Source organism: Cyprinodon variegatus, unplaced genomic scaffold, assembly GCF_000732505.1.
Source record: "Cyprinodon variegatus isolate N-32 unplaced genomic scaffold, C_variegatus-1.0 Scaffold579, whole genome shotgun sequence".
Lineage (NCBI taxonomy): Eukaryota > Metazoa > Chordata > Actinopteri > Cyprinodontiformes > Cyprinodontidae > Cyprinodon > Cyprinodon variegatus.
Window position 1 is genome coordinate 429758 of NW_015151032.1, and position 18609 is coordinate 448366.

Sequence of the window (18609 nt, forward strand, 5' to 3'; positions counted from 1 at the left end):
TGCAAAATGACAGCAGCATGTTATTTAACCGACTAAGATAAAAACTGTGCAACATCAGCATGAATTTAACAACTTATTGAGGTTGTTGGGAACAGTGGTGGTTATAGAGTCTTATAGCTGCTGGGAGGAAGGATCTGTGATAACGCTCCCTGGTGCATTTAGGGTGCAGCAGTCTGTCACTAAAGGAGCTCTCAGTTCTGCAACAGATTGATGCATGGGATGGGGGATATTATCCAGCAGAGATGTTCATTTAGTTAGTCTTTTTGTTTCCCACCTCCTGCACTGAGTCCAGAGGGCATGCAATGCTCCAATAGACAAATCCATAGAAGATTGCTGATGCTACAGCAGTCATAGAAGGTCTTTAGGAGTGCCTCCTGCACTCCAAAAGACCTGAGTCTCCTCAGCAGGAAGAGTCTGCTACCATAAAGGTGATCTTCCACACAATAAATAAATAAATGCAATTCTTGCAAACTTTGTTAAACATTTGAGTCCTTTCTAATTTAGTCACATTACAATCACAGTTTTCAACATATATTTTATTATATTTTATGTACAGGATAAACACAAAGTAAACATGAAGCCTAGTCAATAAGATAGTTGATAAAAGAAGAGTACACAGTTACATTAAGATGTTGTCTAATTAGTAAACAAATTATATACTCCAAAAACAGTTATATCAGAGAATTTAGTTGAATTGATTTTATTTTTTAGATAAAGCACAAAAAGTAAAATTATTCTAAATATCAATAAAGAATATGTCCCTTAGCTCTTACTTTATGTTAGATTATAATTTGCAAATAATTAAGTCAAACTTAGTTTATCTTCAAATCCGTAAGACTTTTCTTTTCCAACAAAACAATTGCTGATGGTACACTACCTTAGCTCATCAGTCTAAACAGATCAAACATATCTGTGTTAGGTATATGATTATACCCTCTTAGTCTAATCTGATTAGGCTTGAGCAAACATAATGGGCAAACTATTTTCTTTTTTTTGTAAAAAATAAAATGAAAACCCTTTTAAATCAATTTCTTTTTACTTTTCAATACAAATTATCTTTTGTATATTAAGTAATATCTAAATCCAATGCAACAGCGTTTGGTCCGTGTAAAGAGAAAAGAATCAATACTTCTCTACGAAACTAATGGCATGGTTATATTTCACAAGCAGTTTAACAGAAGGGCAATCCCAGCCCTTGTGAAACAGCAGTATAATCATTGTGCCTCATGGTCAGAGTTGGAGCCCAAACTGGTTTTCCTTTACTGTAGCTGACAGGAGTTAGAAGCTTTAATCACAGAGGAAAAAGAGCAGAGGGCTGATTCAGCACAAATGTAAAATGAGAGTGGGCCATGTTGAACGCATCCTACCCTATGAAGATAGGATCTCAATTACTGCTGTGTGATAACTTGGCCTGACTAAGTACAATAGATGTTATCTAAAGTGATTCTGTTTGTGAGTGTTTCGGGGTGGGTATTGGCAATTTGGACATGTTTTAAAACCATTGAGGCTCCAAGGTAAGCTGCTTGTTGACGTGCGTCCAAGCAGCTTTAAATTACCTGTGGAATTCACGCCCTGAAACGGGAAAAGGATAGTGTGTAATTAAAAACAAGGGAGAAGGAGGCAGTGGGCCTGTTGAAAATCCTATCCGGAATGTTCCTAATGACTCATCCTGTGTTTCGAGGCTATTGGCGGCTCCTGTCTGCCATCCCAGACGACTCTACTTTGTCCTAATCTAGAACAAAAGGGAAAAGGAAAAAGGATCTGCACCCTATGTTCTTATATAAATTGTTTCCAACTATTCAGAGCATGTATACTACAAATGGGATCCAAATACAGTTAAAGGTAAAGCAGTGTGAATTTATTTATAAAGCACTCTTAGTGCAGGGTATTTAACAAGTATTTTTAGACAACATAACAATTAAAGAAAATAAGTATGTTAAGAATAGAGTAAAACATACAATTGCCAAACGCTAGCAAATAAGTATAAAAAAAAAAAAAAAAAAGATTCTTCAACTCAAGATGGAATGACTGTTTTGGGAAGTCTAGACTGTCAACAAACAGAAGTCACAAGCAGAAGCAGCTTACCCTTTGCTAAGATCGGATGAAAAACAGTTCCTTCTGTTATCATCCTCTGCGTTACATAAAAAAAAAAGACTAAATAAACTCTAATTTACCCAATGTGCACCATCTTTTGCTGTTTTGTTATCAGTTTGCTTAATAGCAAAAGGCCCTGCCACTAAAATGAAACATGCCGTGCTCCACCATTACAATAATCAGAGCAAACCTGAACCTAAGCAGTGGACTGGTAAACAACTGTACATAAGTACCGTTACTGCTTAATTCTTTGTAGCTTAACCACACTCTGTACGTTCATGTGACTGTAGGCGTTTCCGATGTGTGAGGTAATAAATGGTCATGGCTGTGGTGTCTACCTATTGCTTTAAAAAATGGAGCAGAGTTGAATGATAACAGCAGAGCTCAGAACAGTCCTCCACTACAGGAGGACACAAATTTCAGACTCCAAATGCTGCAATTAAAACACCCAAATGGGAAACTGTGACATAGACATTTTTAAAATAAAAGGTATGATTGGGGTGATGCTAACCATTTGGGAGCCCCGAGCACAGATACAGGATATTTGAAATGAGTAAGGAGCAAAATATTTATTTGTAATTGTCACTGTAAAATCAAGTTGCACAAAATTGCAATTTCAAACAACTGTTTGGAGACAATAGGATGGGTGGGAAGGCATTAAATTATGTGACCAGCTTGGAGTACACTTACATTAGCGACCTCTGTAGTATACCTGTACTTTACCATACTAGAGGATACACAGTGTCTCCTTAGCCATTTGCCTTCCTTTAGAGGCAGCATGTTATTAATAATGACATGGGGATAAATGCAAAGATTTTTTTACAGATCTTAAGCTGTTGCATTATTTTAGTTTCATGATCCTCTTGAAAGCCAATAATTACAAAGCCATTTGAGTCTTCTGTCCTCCTCCAGATCATCCATCAATTTTGTAGCTGTTCAGCTATAAAGGTCATTTCATGTGTTTGAATAACTGGTGAAATAAAACACTAAAGTTTCCAGTCGAGAAATAGTAGAGCAATTAAATCTTCTAAAGTAGAATATGTGTACATAACTTGGAGCTACACAAAGGTTTTCTGCTTAATACATTTTCTTGCGGTCTTGAGCGGGAAGTGCGGACAGAAGCCTCTACCTGGAGGCTTTTTGATTAACAAGCATGTCAAACATCTCTGGAGCCTTGCTTATGTCAGGCAGGAGTAAACCACATGGGGATTTATTGCTGTTGAGACAAAAACAAGCCCTACACCTTGAATATTTATCTGTTTAGTCAAGTTCTGAGGGATTTGTTTTACACCATTAAAAGACTAAATGGGATTTTTATCAAAATTCTTTGAATGGATTATATTTACGTAAATGAAATTGTATTCACCCTGAAATCATTAGCTACGCTAGTGTCAGCAGTAATACCCACTGCTCAATATAAATCTAGCTTTTTTTTTTTTTTTCCAAGAATGGTTTTCATCCCTCCAGCACAGAGGAATATTGCTCCGGTGAAATAATTCAGTGAGGAAATAGGTCTGTGTCCTGCTGCACCAATAAACTTGTCAATTAATCTGTTTAACAGCTCAACAGCAGGCATCCTCCATCGATCTCGGTATTTTATTAAGATGATTACTGCGTCCAGGTGGATTTAATTAGATGAAGCTGACCTACTATTTTCACACCATTAAAATATTTTGCTGGAGGAGTAATGTCTCCTGATATCCTGTTCTTCACTTCACATGTCACCGTGCTAGATGTATGATTAATAGCTTTTCAGGCATGTTAGAGTAGGGCTGTGGTGCATATGTTTAAATAGTTTTCCATATTTGTTTTTGTAAAATGGCTTAATATTGGGATTTTTGTGAGCTTTGTGTATTTTAAGGACTTTGTTGGTTTAGGAACTGATCCTTCTGTGTTACTGTTTGCCTTCCCAGCCATACCCTGGTTACAGCTGCAGGTCTTTTGACAACAGCATGCGGTCTCCCACTTGTTTAAAGATTTGTTTTTTTATTCGCTATAGTTATGCATGTGCATCAAAGTAACACAGGGAATAATTATATTTTACAGGTTCCTTTCAATAAATATAAATGTTACACAAATTTATTTCAGTAATTAGGTTTAAAAAGTAAAGTTCATGTAATGTATGCTGTAGATTTATTATCCACAAGGTGATTTATTTATCTTATTTTTGATATGAAAAAACCTGACTTGCAATGTATTTTTTGAAATTTCAATATGAAAGAAGAGGAATAAATTGAGATTTTTTTCATTATGTTATGTTATTTTAGAACCATGTGCTGACATTTATTATAGTACAGTAACTATAGTTACACATTGTTACAAATGGTTCTTAGTTACAGTGCTATTGAGAAGTTTAAGGAACATTTACATGTCTTGGAAAACTAGTCAGAGTTTAAAGAGCCAACATACAGAAATATTGAAGAAATAAGCTACAACTTTTGCATTTCCACTAGCTGATAATTCAGGCAAAATAAGTCTTGACTGAGGATTGACTGGATATACAAAAAATGACATTTCAATTGGCCAACATTTTGACATTGCTCTTTTTGATAGACCATAAGCAGTAGTCTTAAACTTAACTCCTTGTTACAACTTTTAGATGTCTTACAAGCCTCAAATGGCTAAACGGCCTTACTAGCATTCAGTGAAGTTTTATAGAGCTCTGCTTAAAAGCTAACATTTGAGTTTGGTGTGTTTTTAATTATTTCTCATTAGTATACACACAGTGCCATGGTAGGTTGTATAAAATGTAGAACCCTAAAAATATTTACATAATTTATAAGACTTGGTTGAAGTAGCAGCCTTAAAGCTCCGGTGTCATGATCCCATCTGCTTGACATCTTTCTCCATTTGAAGTTTTGCACATTCTTCCCTGCAGAAACATTTAAACAAGACTAGGTTGGAAGAAAGGTCAAGATATGACCTGTTTCTTGTTTTTTCAGGGATGATACCAGGACAGGAGGTGCAAAATCTGACTGTGCTGCTCAAGACTTTCAAAGTCTTGTGTTTTACTGTTTATATGCTGTTGGCCAGAGTAGAAAATTATTTGCACCTGGAGAAGCAATCCCTCATCAACTGTTCTAATCCCCTGATTATCTTTGCATTATATCATGTTTTCAGTAACATTTAGGTCCAGTAATTATTCCTGTAGAATCTGGATTAAATTATAAAACCTTCAGCACTAGATGAGGAAAGTTTTCACTTGAGGGAGCCTCATATTTTTCTTCATCCATCTTCCCCTTATGTGCTGACAGTTCATGTGCAGACCTGTGAGTAGAATCACAATACACAGACACTATCTTTGGACAATTCTGAAACATAAAACTTTCTGCCGGGAGAATAGCTATTTAATCGACGGTAAAGGAAATTGTTTAAACTTTTTTTTTCCATACTTAAATGCAGTAAATAAATAAATATATAAAGAAAAGCAAGAGACACATGTACAGCAACATGTTTAAGTATTACTGTTATGTGTTTTCAAATCACAACTTTTGTGTATTTCACTGGGATATAGTTTTGAGTTAGAAAGGGAAGGAGTTAAATACAGGGTGATCATGGTTTAGAAAAAGCTTAATATCAAAGACGAGATTTTTATTTTACCAGTACAATAACCCTTAAAGGTATAGTGGAGGATTTTTGCAAATTTTTGAGAAGACCCACCCTCTCCACTCTGCACATGCATGCATATTCAACGCATGCGAGAGTATGAACAAGCCCATTTCTCCTCGTGAACACTCTTTTTTAAAAGTTGCTGTTTGCATCGCTCCTCAATTAGGCGTACCACTTATTTTGATAATTCCACCTGGAAAAAGCTCATCCTCCACTATACCTTTAGCATACAGCCAAAGCAGCAGTTGAATGGCTTAGATCAAAGCTCTGTCATGTGGTACAAAGTCAGAATTGACACTTAGATCCAACTGAAAAAACTCAAATGAATATCCATCCATTAATTTTTCTAAACCTGCTTATCTGAGATTGCTTCAAGGGACTGGAGCCTTTCTCCTGCTGTCATTGGTCAAGAGGTAGATAATAAGATCTATTCAAAATAACTAATTTAAAATTCAAGCTTGAGAAGCTTGAGAAGTGATAAATGGGGGGGGAAACAACCCCACTAAAAGTGTTACTTAAAGGTTGCTACAGTAAGTTCTTCTAATAGGGTATCGTCTCTCTCAATGGGGAACTGCTTGAACGAGTCAAAGGGAGTTGTATCATCTCCCTGTCACCCAACAAAAGCTGTAGTTAGTTGCCAGAGGAAGCGATGCTTGACTGACAGATGGTTCGATGGCCCAACAATATGGGAGGGGCTGTCATTCCTGAGCCTCAAGTGTTTTTGTTGTCCACCGCTGATTTCCCTCTTTACATGGAAACTCAAGTTTCCTTTTGAAAGTCCAGTCACACACTGACAATGGATATTCTGGATTTGTAGGATACAGTTATCCTCTTAGATTGTATTGCACACTTACCACAAAAAAAAATGCAGATGAGAGTAGAAGGCTGGAGGAGAATAGAAACTAAAACACGTACTGTTTCTCCTATGTTTAACTTTCTTGTGTGACTATCTTTTCAGAATAATATTCCCTTTTTACATTTCAGAACGTGATGCAGTCAGAGGCATTTTAATCCATAGGTGGATCTGCATCTGTTTTACTCTTTTGTCCTTCAAGTCTTTCTGTCAATAAAATGTACAACACCCATATCCATCACGTTTTCCCTCTCCCCCTCTAACCTCTTTTCTTATACACAAAGAAGAGACGCTGGACTATTTAACCCCCCCGGCGTGGGGCGGCCACCTTCCCATCTTTCTTCCAGTGGACCATCAGCCAGTGGGAGTAATGACGGAGGGTGAGATTCTTCGACTAAACCTCCTCTCAGCTGTTTCTCAGCTGCCTCCCAGCAACATGCATGGTGCAGCCACCTGAGGGGGCGTAAAAGTCCCTTTCTGCTGTTTTCCTGCTACTTGCTGTTTTCCATGACAGATGAAGCGCCACCCAAGAGCTGCTATTGAGCTGAAATGCCAGCATGATCACAGAGCATGTCGCAGTTATTTCAGTCCTCTTTTTGCTCTCTTATCCCTTAAAACAGACTTTCAGAATAGAAGAGCTTTGGCTATCCAACGTTTTGGTTCAGTGAAGTTTATTTTGGACTATCTACACTGTATCAGCATGGTCCTAGCTCTAATGGCTTCACCGGAGGACCTCCAACATGGCCTGTTTTACCTGATCTTATCTTCTGTAAAGACATATGACTCCCCAGGAAAGAGCTTCCTGCTGATCCCTCCATCAGTGGTAGAGGCGTGTCGGGAATGCAGCATGGCACACCTCTGTGAGGCTTGACCCAATAAATCAATCCACCCTGCATCGCTTCAGATGTGTCTCAGCACTTCTTTTACCATTCAGTGAACACCCAAAAGGGAGTTTCCAGTTCTACTGTGGTATAGGTTTCTTTCCACCTGGGGCTACTTTTAAAAGAGAAGCTCTTGTTCATGTCTCCCTGTTGTCTCTCAGTTTTTCCATCCATCTATATGTGCTTTGTTTCGACTCTCCACTCTCTCTTTGCCCTGTTTTTTTTTTTTTTTCTCCATATATGTCATCCTGGCTGTTTCTTGTTTTGCTTGTGCTCATGCTCACTGTTCTTCTACTGTCTGAGAGTGTGACTGTTTCAGTAATGCCAAATTTACATGTATTTGCCTCCTGGAGAGGTCAGCACTCCATCACAGGGTAGCAGAAAGACATCTGGTAGACTACCATGTAAACTTTACTGCAATTTACTTTGTCTAGTTATCCTAAAGTACATGTCTTTTTTGTACTGTTGGAGGAACATGCAGGAAGAAATGTTTAAACTTCTTTCACCTTCGTTTTAAAATTAGGAAGTGAGTCCTGGGGTATTAAAAAAAGGCTGATGTGGTTTGGTCTAATATGTTCAACCGTCCAGTATCTGCCGTAATTCTGCAATATCCTTCAACAACGGTTATGCTATGTCCTTCATGAGAAAAAATTAATTTTAGAAAGTGCTTCAGGGTAAAATTTTAAACGAAAACTTGTTCTACCAGTATCAGACTTCTATGCCTGCAGGCTACTCTTTACTCTGTTTTTTTAATGGTGCTGAAAGATTCAAGTCATGCTTACATGAAATATTGATTGTATTCAGACTGTCCAAACGTACAGCACACCACATTTAATTCACTGCGAGGGAAATAATTAGATGCCTCACACCATGACCTACAGAGCTATATCAAGCCACAGCAAACATTTGAATGATGAGGGCCAGTATAAATGATAATACTGCTGTTCAATGCAGCAGACATTGGCTATAGGGTTAATGGGAAGACATACTCCATTCTAGACCACTATCATTAAAGAGCTGCTACTATGCTCCTCTGGTAAAACCAATTGAAAACATGATTAGTTAACATAATTGATTTAGTCTATGGGAAGGTGCGTTTTAGAAATAGTTGTCAATGCTATATCTTTTATATCTTATTTCTTCAGAAATTCTTTACAGTGAGTTGGATTGCAGTATAAACCCCAGTTATAAGATTATTATTTTTCTATTTATTTTCTTTTATTTGCAATATTCTTTTAAAATTACATTAAGGTAACAAATGTTTGAGTGATCAATAACTTTTGAGAATTTGTGGCAGAATTTGTTTTTTTTCACAGTTCTGTTGGTCAGAATTGGTCACTTCTTATTTTAATAAAGTTAATTTAGAGCTTTGCAAACTCTTATCAAGGACCTATATGTTTGCCTTCTTCTTTCTTGCAAAAAACACATTCGATGTGTGCTTGTACATTAATCCAGTTGCAACATGCAAGCTGCTGATTTAGGTTTAGGGAGTTAAGGAATTTGAATCTAGTCCTTCTTTCGTTTATTCGCTTTGTCCAAAGCATCAGTACAACTAGCAGCAAAACAGTCCTGCAGCATCAGGCTATCACCCTCATGTCTGAAAAATTGTACTGCATTCTAGGATATGAATAAATGAATATATGTCAGCAATTATCTTTGTATAAAATGTTGACATTCTAAATAGTCTTATTTATTTCATAGACCGTTTAATAAAAATATAGAGGGATTATGTTTATAAGAGAAAGTATTTTTAAACATGTAAAAAATATGCTGACTAGCCCTGTTTTTCAGTTAAATGCAATAAATGTCAGGAGATTAGAGTTCTATTTTGTAGAAAACCAAATTTAGGTGGTGTCTGTAATAGAGGGAAATGCAGGAAACTATCCTTTATTCTCATAACAGGTTCACTTGTCAAAAAGACACAACTGTTATTGATCCCTTCAAACTATTAAAGTGACGCCACATACACAACAGCATATCCACAAAAGCAGACATGTCTGATGTCTCTAATTGCATCTGTGGTTGACAAGTAAAAATGTCTAGTCTTAAGAATATATAAAAGCTAGAATTAGGCTGACAGTTGTTTCTGTCGGAACAGACATCTTTTTCCTGTGAGAAAAACTGACAACATCCTTCCATCATCTGACTTCTGCAGGCTGTTGGTCCACTGTCTTCTGCAGACCCACATGTCTGCAAATTACAGTGAATGTGTTATTAACTGTCAGAGTGTTGGATGTCGAAGCTTCTGCCTTGTGAAGTCATGGTGAGTCAGGAGGTGTAATGCAGGCGGTGGGGTTGCTGACAGTCGACAGTGACTTCCTGGTAAATCATCAAAGAGAAGAGTTCAGGGCTTGTTAGAACATGGTAACACCTTTACTACCTCCAAGATAGCCCACACTTCAAAAGGACACACGTTAGGGCATATGGAGGCAGAAAAAAAGACGACACTTAACCCCCACATAAATGCAGGAGGTAGGTTTGACATAGCTGACCCCATCACCTTTGCCCCTGACCTAATTTCATCCCTGTTCGGGAGGTTCTTTCCTTGTATTCATTAGTCCACTTACAATGTCTCTGTGTTTCTTTGTGTTTCTGCAGACCTGAATGAGTGTGGGTTGAAGCCTAGACCCTGCAAACACAGGTGCATGAACACATACGGGAGCTACAAGTGCTACTGCCTAAATGGTTACATGCTGATGCCCGATGGGACCTGTGGAAGTGAGTCTTTCACACACACTAAAATGTTATTCCACACCTTGTTTGTCTTGATGTTGTTGTGGATTTTTCTTTTACCTTTTACACAATCTGTCACTTCTGTTTTAGTCTTTTAATAATTGATCTGTGCCAATTGTTATTCAAGGTGGACTGATAACGAAACACTAGACTTTAATTCTTGAAACAAAAAAAACAAAACAAAAAACTACTTGCTGTACAACAACTAAATATATTTCATTCTTTTATCTAATGCAAATTGGTTTAATAATATGTGTACATGCTGGAGTGTATGAATACACCTTTACTATTATTTTGATAAATGGCTCTTATTAAGCTGCAGAGAAGCCGCTAATTTTATGTAACTGCCTGTGAGGTTTCTAGAAGCATATTTGATCATTGTCAAAATGGTTCAACTCAATTGAATTGCATATTTCCTTACATTTAAATTCCAATCAGACCTATACAAAGGAGTAATATTAGTTGCTCTATTCATTTCTAAACCAGTTTAATTTATAACAACATTAGAATGCAAGAACACAAAATAAACCCTCTTATTTTGTAAAATATGTTAAGCAAATAATCATAGTTTTATTAGTCACGAGACAAAGGGCTTCTTCTGGTTAAAACAATTAAAGAAACAGCTTGACTCCAGAAATGTATTTATTTTTGTTTTATATGCCTGGACAATTGAATTCTGATATAAATGTGGTAAAATATTTAATAAAAATAATCTTAGCACTTATTAATTCTTACAAAACTTTTTTTTTTTTATATCCTAAAATTGGTGGGGTATATTCACATTGGAAAAACACAATAAAAGTCTAACTAGTGCACTGAATTATTGTCTTAAGATATTATCATTCCACCCTGATTAAAATGGGACTCAAATCCATAATTGAAAGACCAAAGCTTCTTAAACTTCTGCTTGGTATTTTTAATGTGGGCTTCTTCGTTTTTAAAAGCCGTTTGCCCTTGCTGATAGAAATTAATTCTTCTGCTTTTGTAATTCCTCCCGACAGCAGCCTTGTAATTCTTTGAATGGTTGTTTGGATTATAGTCCCATGTTGATCTCCAATATTATGCCCGCTCTATCTTGGAAAGCCTCCTGTGAAGAGCCCTTACGGTGCTAAAATGAAAAAGATAAAAGAAAGTCTTCCAGCCCTCTGGTGAATGTACGGTTTTTATTGGCTGCCCGGAGGTTTTCCCTCTTAATATGAGCCGCTGCCTGGGCATGTCTTCTTGTAAGTGCAATTTCTCACCTGATTTCATTCCCACTGCAGTATTACATGACTTATGTTCCTTCTTTTAAATTAAATTCTTTTCAATGAAAAAATACTTAATTATTTCTCTTTATTAAGTGGGAAGTTTGAGCTGCATGAAATTAGTTTAGGTTTTGTTTTTGTAACGAAATGTTATGGTGTTAACCACGTTGCTTCTCTTCTTCACTCCCCCTGCTGCTGCTTTGATCAATGGATCGCCGTGGCATTTAATCAGCCCAGACTGCCTCTGTCATCAAACTGTACTCCAGGGAGCCTGAAAGCAGCTAAAGTCACTGCAGCAGCATGAGCCCCGCTTTTAATTTCCTTTTTAGGACATGAATTTATCAGGAGAGCTTGAACCTTTTCTGCTGCATCATATTATTATTTAGCAGGGTCTTGATATCCCCGGGGTGAATAAACAGGAAACAGGGCCATATGCTGCTATAAGGATATGGTGGAGATGGATAATCGGGCTCTCAGTGTAAGAAAGGATCAAAGGGCATAAAGGAGGGGAGCTTTCAGCTAAGGTGTGAGCACAAAGCTACTGCACACCAGAAGAATCTAATAATGGCAGTGCTTGTGTTGTTCTATTGGCTGCACCCCAGGGTTAAGCTGGCAAATATCAGAAAAGGCAGACGAGTGGCACTGCTCTAACAAATTGGCTGGAGGATAAAGGAAGTGTGTGTATATGTGTGGAAATGAGGGAGCAGAATAAACTGTTCCTCTTTGAACTCCCTTGTAGCACATGCTTGGGTTAATATATGGTGTGCTTCTTTTATCATCAGACACTCGCAGTTGCGCCATGGCCAACTGTCAGTACGGCTGTGAGGTGCTGAAAGGAGAGGTCCGATGTCAGTGTCCGTCGCCAGGCTTGCAGCTGGCTCCAGATGGAAGAACATGTGTGGGTGAGTCCAAGTCTTAATATATCTTCTGGTCTGAAAACTGAGATGTATGTGACCACTCCCGTCTATGAGCAGCTGATGTGAAAGTGTGGGGGTTCCTTTTGGCTTCCATGCTGTCTCAGTAAAGGTTAAAGGTCAAACCTTCCCTATAAAAAATGATATAAAATCTGTCAGTATTCATATCACAGGGATAGTCACCAACTCTGTTAAGGAAATTTCGCAAGACATTACAATTTGGTAATATCTTACATGCAAAAGAAATTAGACTGATATTGTTTTATTATCCTACATTAATATTATAAAAAGTGCACAATGTTAAGAAATGTTACATAGGTCTTAGTTTAAACAAAATGAAACATTTATTAACAATCAAACAAATCATTAACAATGGATAGTAAATGGAGGGAGCAGCAGTGCATGCACTTTACTTGATTTCAACACATGGCTGTTGAATAGATTAATAAATCAAAGAACGCATGAACTTATTGTATCGGCCAATACCGATACATGAAAAACACTACAATCGGCCTAAAGTATCGTCTAGCTCAGAGGTCCCCAACCTTTTTTGCACCACGGACCGCTATATGTCACACAATATTTTCACGGACCGGCCGGGGTGGGGATACGATCAAGTAAAAATGATACGACTGACATAAAATCACATACAAACAATATAAAAATAGAACAACAAGCTGGTCCCATCTAGGCGTAATCGGAGAAAATGACAGACAAAGTGTGCTCCTGATGTCCAGTCTGCTTCGTAGCTTTGTTTTGATCGCTGTAACCGCAGAAAATCCCGCTTCATAAAGATAGGATGTTATAGATAGGATGAGACTTAACCTGTGTCAAGAGGCACAGATGCACCGACTGATGTAATTGGGAGAGAATACCGCAATTTTTTTTATATTTTTCAAGATAAAACATCACTCAGACTTTGATCGTCGATAAATTATATATGTATAAATATACTTTTTTCTGTGCGGCCCGGTACCAAATGACCAAAGGACCGGTACCGGTCCACGGCCCGGTGGTTGGGGACCGCTGGTCTAGCTGATTGTATTAGTCTATCCTTACTCAATATAAACCCAGATAATGTAGTTGGCCATCCCAAGATAGCCCAAAACCAAAGTGGACTTCTATCATCTTAACTTCAATATCATATAGGGACACTGTCTAACTAATTTGACTTTTTATTAGCAGACCTCAAAAATAGCTTCTGAATTAATTCTGCCAAATTCTGATAACTAACTTGCTCATATTTTAAGTATTATTCAATGAACTGTCATTCCTGTTCTTAAAGATACCATGAATTTAGCACAGCCCTTGATCCTAGAGACTTTCCTCTTAAATTATTTTAGGTTTTACAGCAGAAATAGACTTGTCCTCCATTCTTTAAGGTAGAGGTCACAGATTAGCGAACCGCAGCACAGAGGCGGACCCACCTGCTAGCTAATCCAGACCCAACCTGATTCAAAACATTCATAAATTACCCTAATGTTGTCCGACGGCAGTGTCTAATTTCACCTGCGCCGCTTTTCCTCTTTGTACGGTAAAGCCCTCCGGGACCAGACTACACGTGACGCATATTAGCCAATAGGGGTGTAAATCACATCAATCATGGCGATTCGATTCAATATCGATTTCCTGACCCAACGATTCGATTATTTTCGATACTCAAGAATACACCACGTTATGATTCGATTTGATTAATTGTTGTTGTTTTTTTTTGTTTTTTTTACACCTTACAGGCTAGACAATGTTTCAAATTTGAAATAAATCAATGAAAGCTGTAATATCGTTATGCTTTTTTTTTTTTAGAAACAACAGAAAATAACAGAAGTAGAAAAGTTACACTCCGCCTATTCCTATTAAAACCTCATTCACTGAAAAATAATAACACCCCTACGTTATAGATTCTGAAAGGCCTTGCTTTAAAAAATACTGCACAAAATCAGTGCAATAAGTACAATTCAATACCTCGGCTCTAGACGTCACCGCCCCCTCCACAGACGCTCCGCTGCACCTCTCCCAAATTGTAGCTGACGGCAGACAGTGCCGCAGACAGGAGGCCGGCTTGTTTTGTTTTTATGACCGAAATTGTAGAAAGCAACTCGTGAAGTTTGACCCGCTAGAAGAGCGAGGTGCGCGAGAACGCTGGGACCCTTTTCCCACCTGGATCTCCGCTCTTTATGGCCCTCATCTCCCTCCGTCGTCGGACTAAACTCGCCCACACTTCCTCACCGCCTCGGCCGTATCTAGACCCACAGTGTGTAGCACAGACCACGCTTCAATATTGAGCATAAATCAAAAATGTCTGTGTCAAGCTTACTGCAACACTACTGCTATAAGAGTATAACCAGGAAGTGAGGTAGGTTTAGCGCCACCGCAGCACGGGAGGGAGAATTACGCCCAGGAGCAAATGGATAAAAATAGAACGGAGGAAAAAAAAACATGAATCGATACTCTTGCGGACGTGTCGATGCATCGGATCATCGGCTGTTGGATCGATGCATCCATACAAAACGATTATTATTTACACCTCTATTAGCCAATGAGCTGTATCAGTCAGGGCTGTTGCCGCTAGCTGCTTTTAGACACAGCAGGCAAACCTGTAGCAAGCCGGGCGATGGGTAACAATGATGCGAAAATGTGAAAGAAAGTGTAGACTGCTGGAAGAGGCGCGGTGAACTGGTGAAAGAAAAGTGCAATGGCATGCTCAGAGATGACCCTGCACATTTTGAGTATGTTTGGCTGAACCTCCTGCTATGAAGCAGGGTTCTCCACCATGAACGTATTAAAAAATAAATATCAATTCAGTCTCACAAATGGGCACTTTGATATGTGCTTGAGAATGGCTTTGTCACCAATCAGACCCAGGTTTAAAGCCTTGCAGGGCAGCATAAAGCCAACTGCTCTCATTAAGCCATAAAAAAGAAGGGGAAAAAAACAAGGTTCAGGTGTTTTATAAAATATGTGAATCAAGAAATTGTCTATATACCAAACTGAACATTTTCTGTTCTCTACTTCAAAAAACACATTAGATTTTAAAATGGGAAAATGGCCCATTTTTGCACAATATTTTTTCTATTTAAAAAGTCAATGTATAACATGGATGCATAACAAAAAAATAATTTTATTTCAGTGTTAAATTCTGTTTAAAGTAACGGATTAGAATTGAAAATGTCTCCGGACCTTTACTGGTTGATAGTTTTCTTTACTGGGACCCCGATGATTTTTTAATTGGTTACCTCTGCTTTAAGGGAATCCCTTGATGCTGCTTTTTAGATAAGTAACCTAGCAGATACGAGGTGTGAAGAGTGTGCTGGGAGGTTAAAGCAGTTAACCTGTGTCAGCATTAATGTGTAGGCTGCACCAGTGTTCCTTTCAACACTGTTTTTAACTGCAGGTTATATAACGGCTGGGCGGTTCAGGCAGACATCAATTAAGGAGGAATGACACGGAGACAGGTTACTTGTCACAGGTGTTACAGAGGTTTAAAGAAACATTTTAGGATTATTGTCACATATACCTAACTGAGGTTTTATCTTTTTCCTTAGATAGAGGTGATGACTGATATGAAATCTCACTCTTTTTGGTATAGCATTACATTGTAAGCCTTACCAAAAAATGTCCAAAAGACAAAATCTTAGAGCACAGAATAAATTGCAAGAAGAGGAGGTGGGTTTTAATCCCCTCAATTTTATCTTATTTTGGACTATATCAGGTTGGACTATAAAATATGTATGCATTGCATATTAACAGTATTCTTGTATTCATATTAGATTCCTTTGTAACGCAAGACTCCTCAAATTTAAGTTTTGAAAAACTGTAAAAAAAATAAATAAATAAATAAGCGTCCTTTAACAATGCAGGACACACACAGCTGTTAATCAATCAAATTCTTAAATTTGACATTAAAGTAAAACCTAAACTAGGACAATTGATGATTACATGGACATGTGTTTCAACAAGATTTTGACCCCAAACTTAATTTGAACCTTTTTAGGAGGTTATACCGCCAAACAGGTAATTTTTTGGAACCTCTTACCAAAAACCTTAATCTCCACTGCAGTGAAACATGTAGACCGTGCTAGAAAACTGAATCGAGGCCATTAACTCAACCAAATCTCTGCAAAATGACACATTAACCCTGTGGTTAAGCTAAAGCTTACTAAATGTTATTTAACAAAATGTTAGTAGGTATGTATGTGCACATATCATGGAGCTTGTTTTTGCTTATTTATATCCAGATTAAATACGTGTAGCCAGTATATGGTTTTACATTAATCAAAGATGGGTGCTCAATATTCACTCTATTCATGTGGTCTAAATGAATATACTTTTCAGCTGTAATTTTTGAAAATAACTTTTTGAAGGCTCTAATATATATGCCCACATTTCTGCTAAGGTGAGCAACAGCAGCACTTAAAATAGGACCTTAAATTATGAAATAGAGCAGTGTGAATTGTGCTGTGAACTGAAGAAAATCCTTTGTTCATAAATGAATGTTAAGCAGAGAAAGCGAAGCGTCTGCAACTATGAATAAAAGAGATTAGCATAGATATAATTTTCTGTTTTTAATATTAAGGATTAGCATTGCATGATGTTATTATAGCCCCTGGTTAGAGTGTTTCTCAGTATATACAGTATATGAGAAAGATTTAGAGGTGGTAGGAGAAGAACGTGGTTAATTAGTTTAAGTACTTTGTGATTTATGATAACCAGGGGTTTTCTTTCTTCCTCCTGTAGATGTGGACGAATGTGCAGCAGGGATAGCCGTGTGCCCTAGGTTCAGGAAGTGCATCAACACCTTTGGAAGCTACATCTGCAAGTGCCATGAAGGGTTTGACCTGCAATATGTCAGTGGGAAATACCAGTGCATAGGTAAGGTTGCAGTAATTTCTTATTTTTTACAGGGATATAAAGTAATGTGACCATGCTTTTATGTCCACACAAACCATATTGCCAGTATTTTATAACCCAGAGTGAACCTTTTTATAATTATAAAAACATATTTTCAATAGATCGTTTTATAAAGTTTTCTAAAACTTTTACTCGTTTTGAGCAGGAATTTATCATTTTTTTTGCACCTAATCGCGACAATGTTAGAAATTCAAATTTTCTTTTTGTTTGATAAGAAAATGTTTTAATTTAGAACCTAATATAGACAGAATCTTAAGGTGCCGAAAATATCAATCTAAATTAAATTGAAAAGAAAATTTATTTGAGGTTCACTTCAAGCTCTTTATTTAATTAAGTTAGAGGTATAAGGCTTAAAGATAATGAGAACTCAAAGTGTGTTTTTTTAATAGAAAAATGTAAATATTAGAATAGCATATTGTTAAAATATTTGTGTTATAGATGCAGTGCATCTTTCAGTTTTGGGTCCTTTGCCCTTGCACAGCAGACTATTGATTATAGAACAGCTATAAAATAAGGTAAACTGCTAAAATTCATCCTGGCTCTCTCTTGACCAAGAGTCCTGCAAAGATGTGTCTTGGACATTAATCAACTCTGAGATCCCTCATGAAAAACACTTTCTAGCTGGACAGAATATCAGAAATGTATTTTTCAAATAAAAGTAAAATTTAATATTCATTTTGGAATCAAGGTCAAAGAGTGATGAAGATATCAAGAGCTCCAAAATGAAGTTTCAAAAATTGCTGCTTATTTAAGTAGCCAAATTATTTGTTGGTGTTCTTTGCTGTGTTTCATCAAGTCCAAAGTCAGCACAGCTATCTTATTTATTGGTTTTGAGGTTTCTTTCTTCCTCCTGCTGAGTAGGTTTATGAAGAAGCTCATTGATATTTTTTACAGCAATATTTTGTTCCTACTCACGCTGACAATGGCACCTAAATCCCCTTTAATGGCTAGAATGATTATTTTCAGACACCTGACTGAACAACGCTGAGATTCTGAAGGATCCTAGGCTGTTCTAACTTAGCTCCTCAGCAGACTCATAGGCGTTTCCCTCTATGCCACATTGTGCTGATGCAATAAAGAAGCCCTGCATAATTTTTAAAATCTTTTTCTTATCCTTACTAATTTAAATAATGTTTTAATTCGTATTAGCTGTAAGCCATAACAATTCAAATGAACTAAAGTAAAGGCTTTATGTAGGTATATTATACTTTTAGTGTCATGTATCTGTATAAATTTCACTTTTTGAAAGAGACATCTGGTGGTGATATGAACTAGGGTTGAAATAATTAATCGGATTAATCAGTTATCGAAGTAATTGTCAACTAATTTAATCTAAAATCTAATCGGTTAATTGTTAACTGGAGAATAGAGAC

At 37.2% G+C, this 18609-nt stretch overlaps 1 protein-coding gene across 4 annotated transcripts in view; it reads left to right on the top strand.

The window, feature by feature from the left end:
- Positions 1 to 18609, top strand: part of npnt (nephronectin) — a 66657-nt gene that overhangs the window by 28690 nt on the left and 19358 nt on the right. For 2 of the 4 annotated variants that reach the window (XM_015392219.1, XM_015392220.1), the window contains 4 exons: positions 6841 to 6936; positions 10036 to 10155; positions 12197 to 12316; positions 17063 to 17197. In XM_015392219.1, the coding sequence (XP_015247705.1) occupies positions 6841 to 6936; positions 10036 to 10155; positions 12197 to 12316; positions 17063 to 17197 (471 nt within the window). The remainder of the gene's footprint in view (positions 1 to 6840; positions 6937 to 10035; positions 10156 to 12196; positions 12317 to 17062; positions 17198 to 18609) is intronic. The other 2 variants (XM_015392221.1, XM_015392223.1) reach the window with 1 other exon arrangement.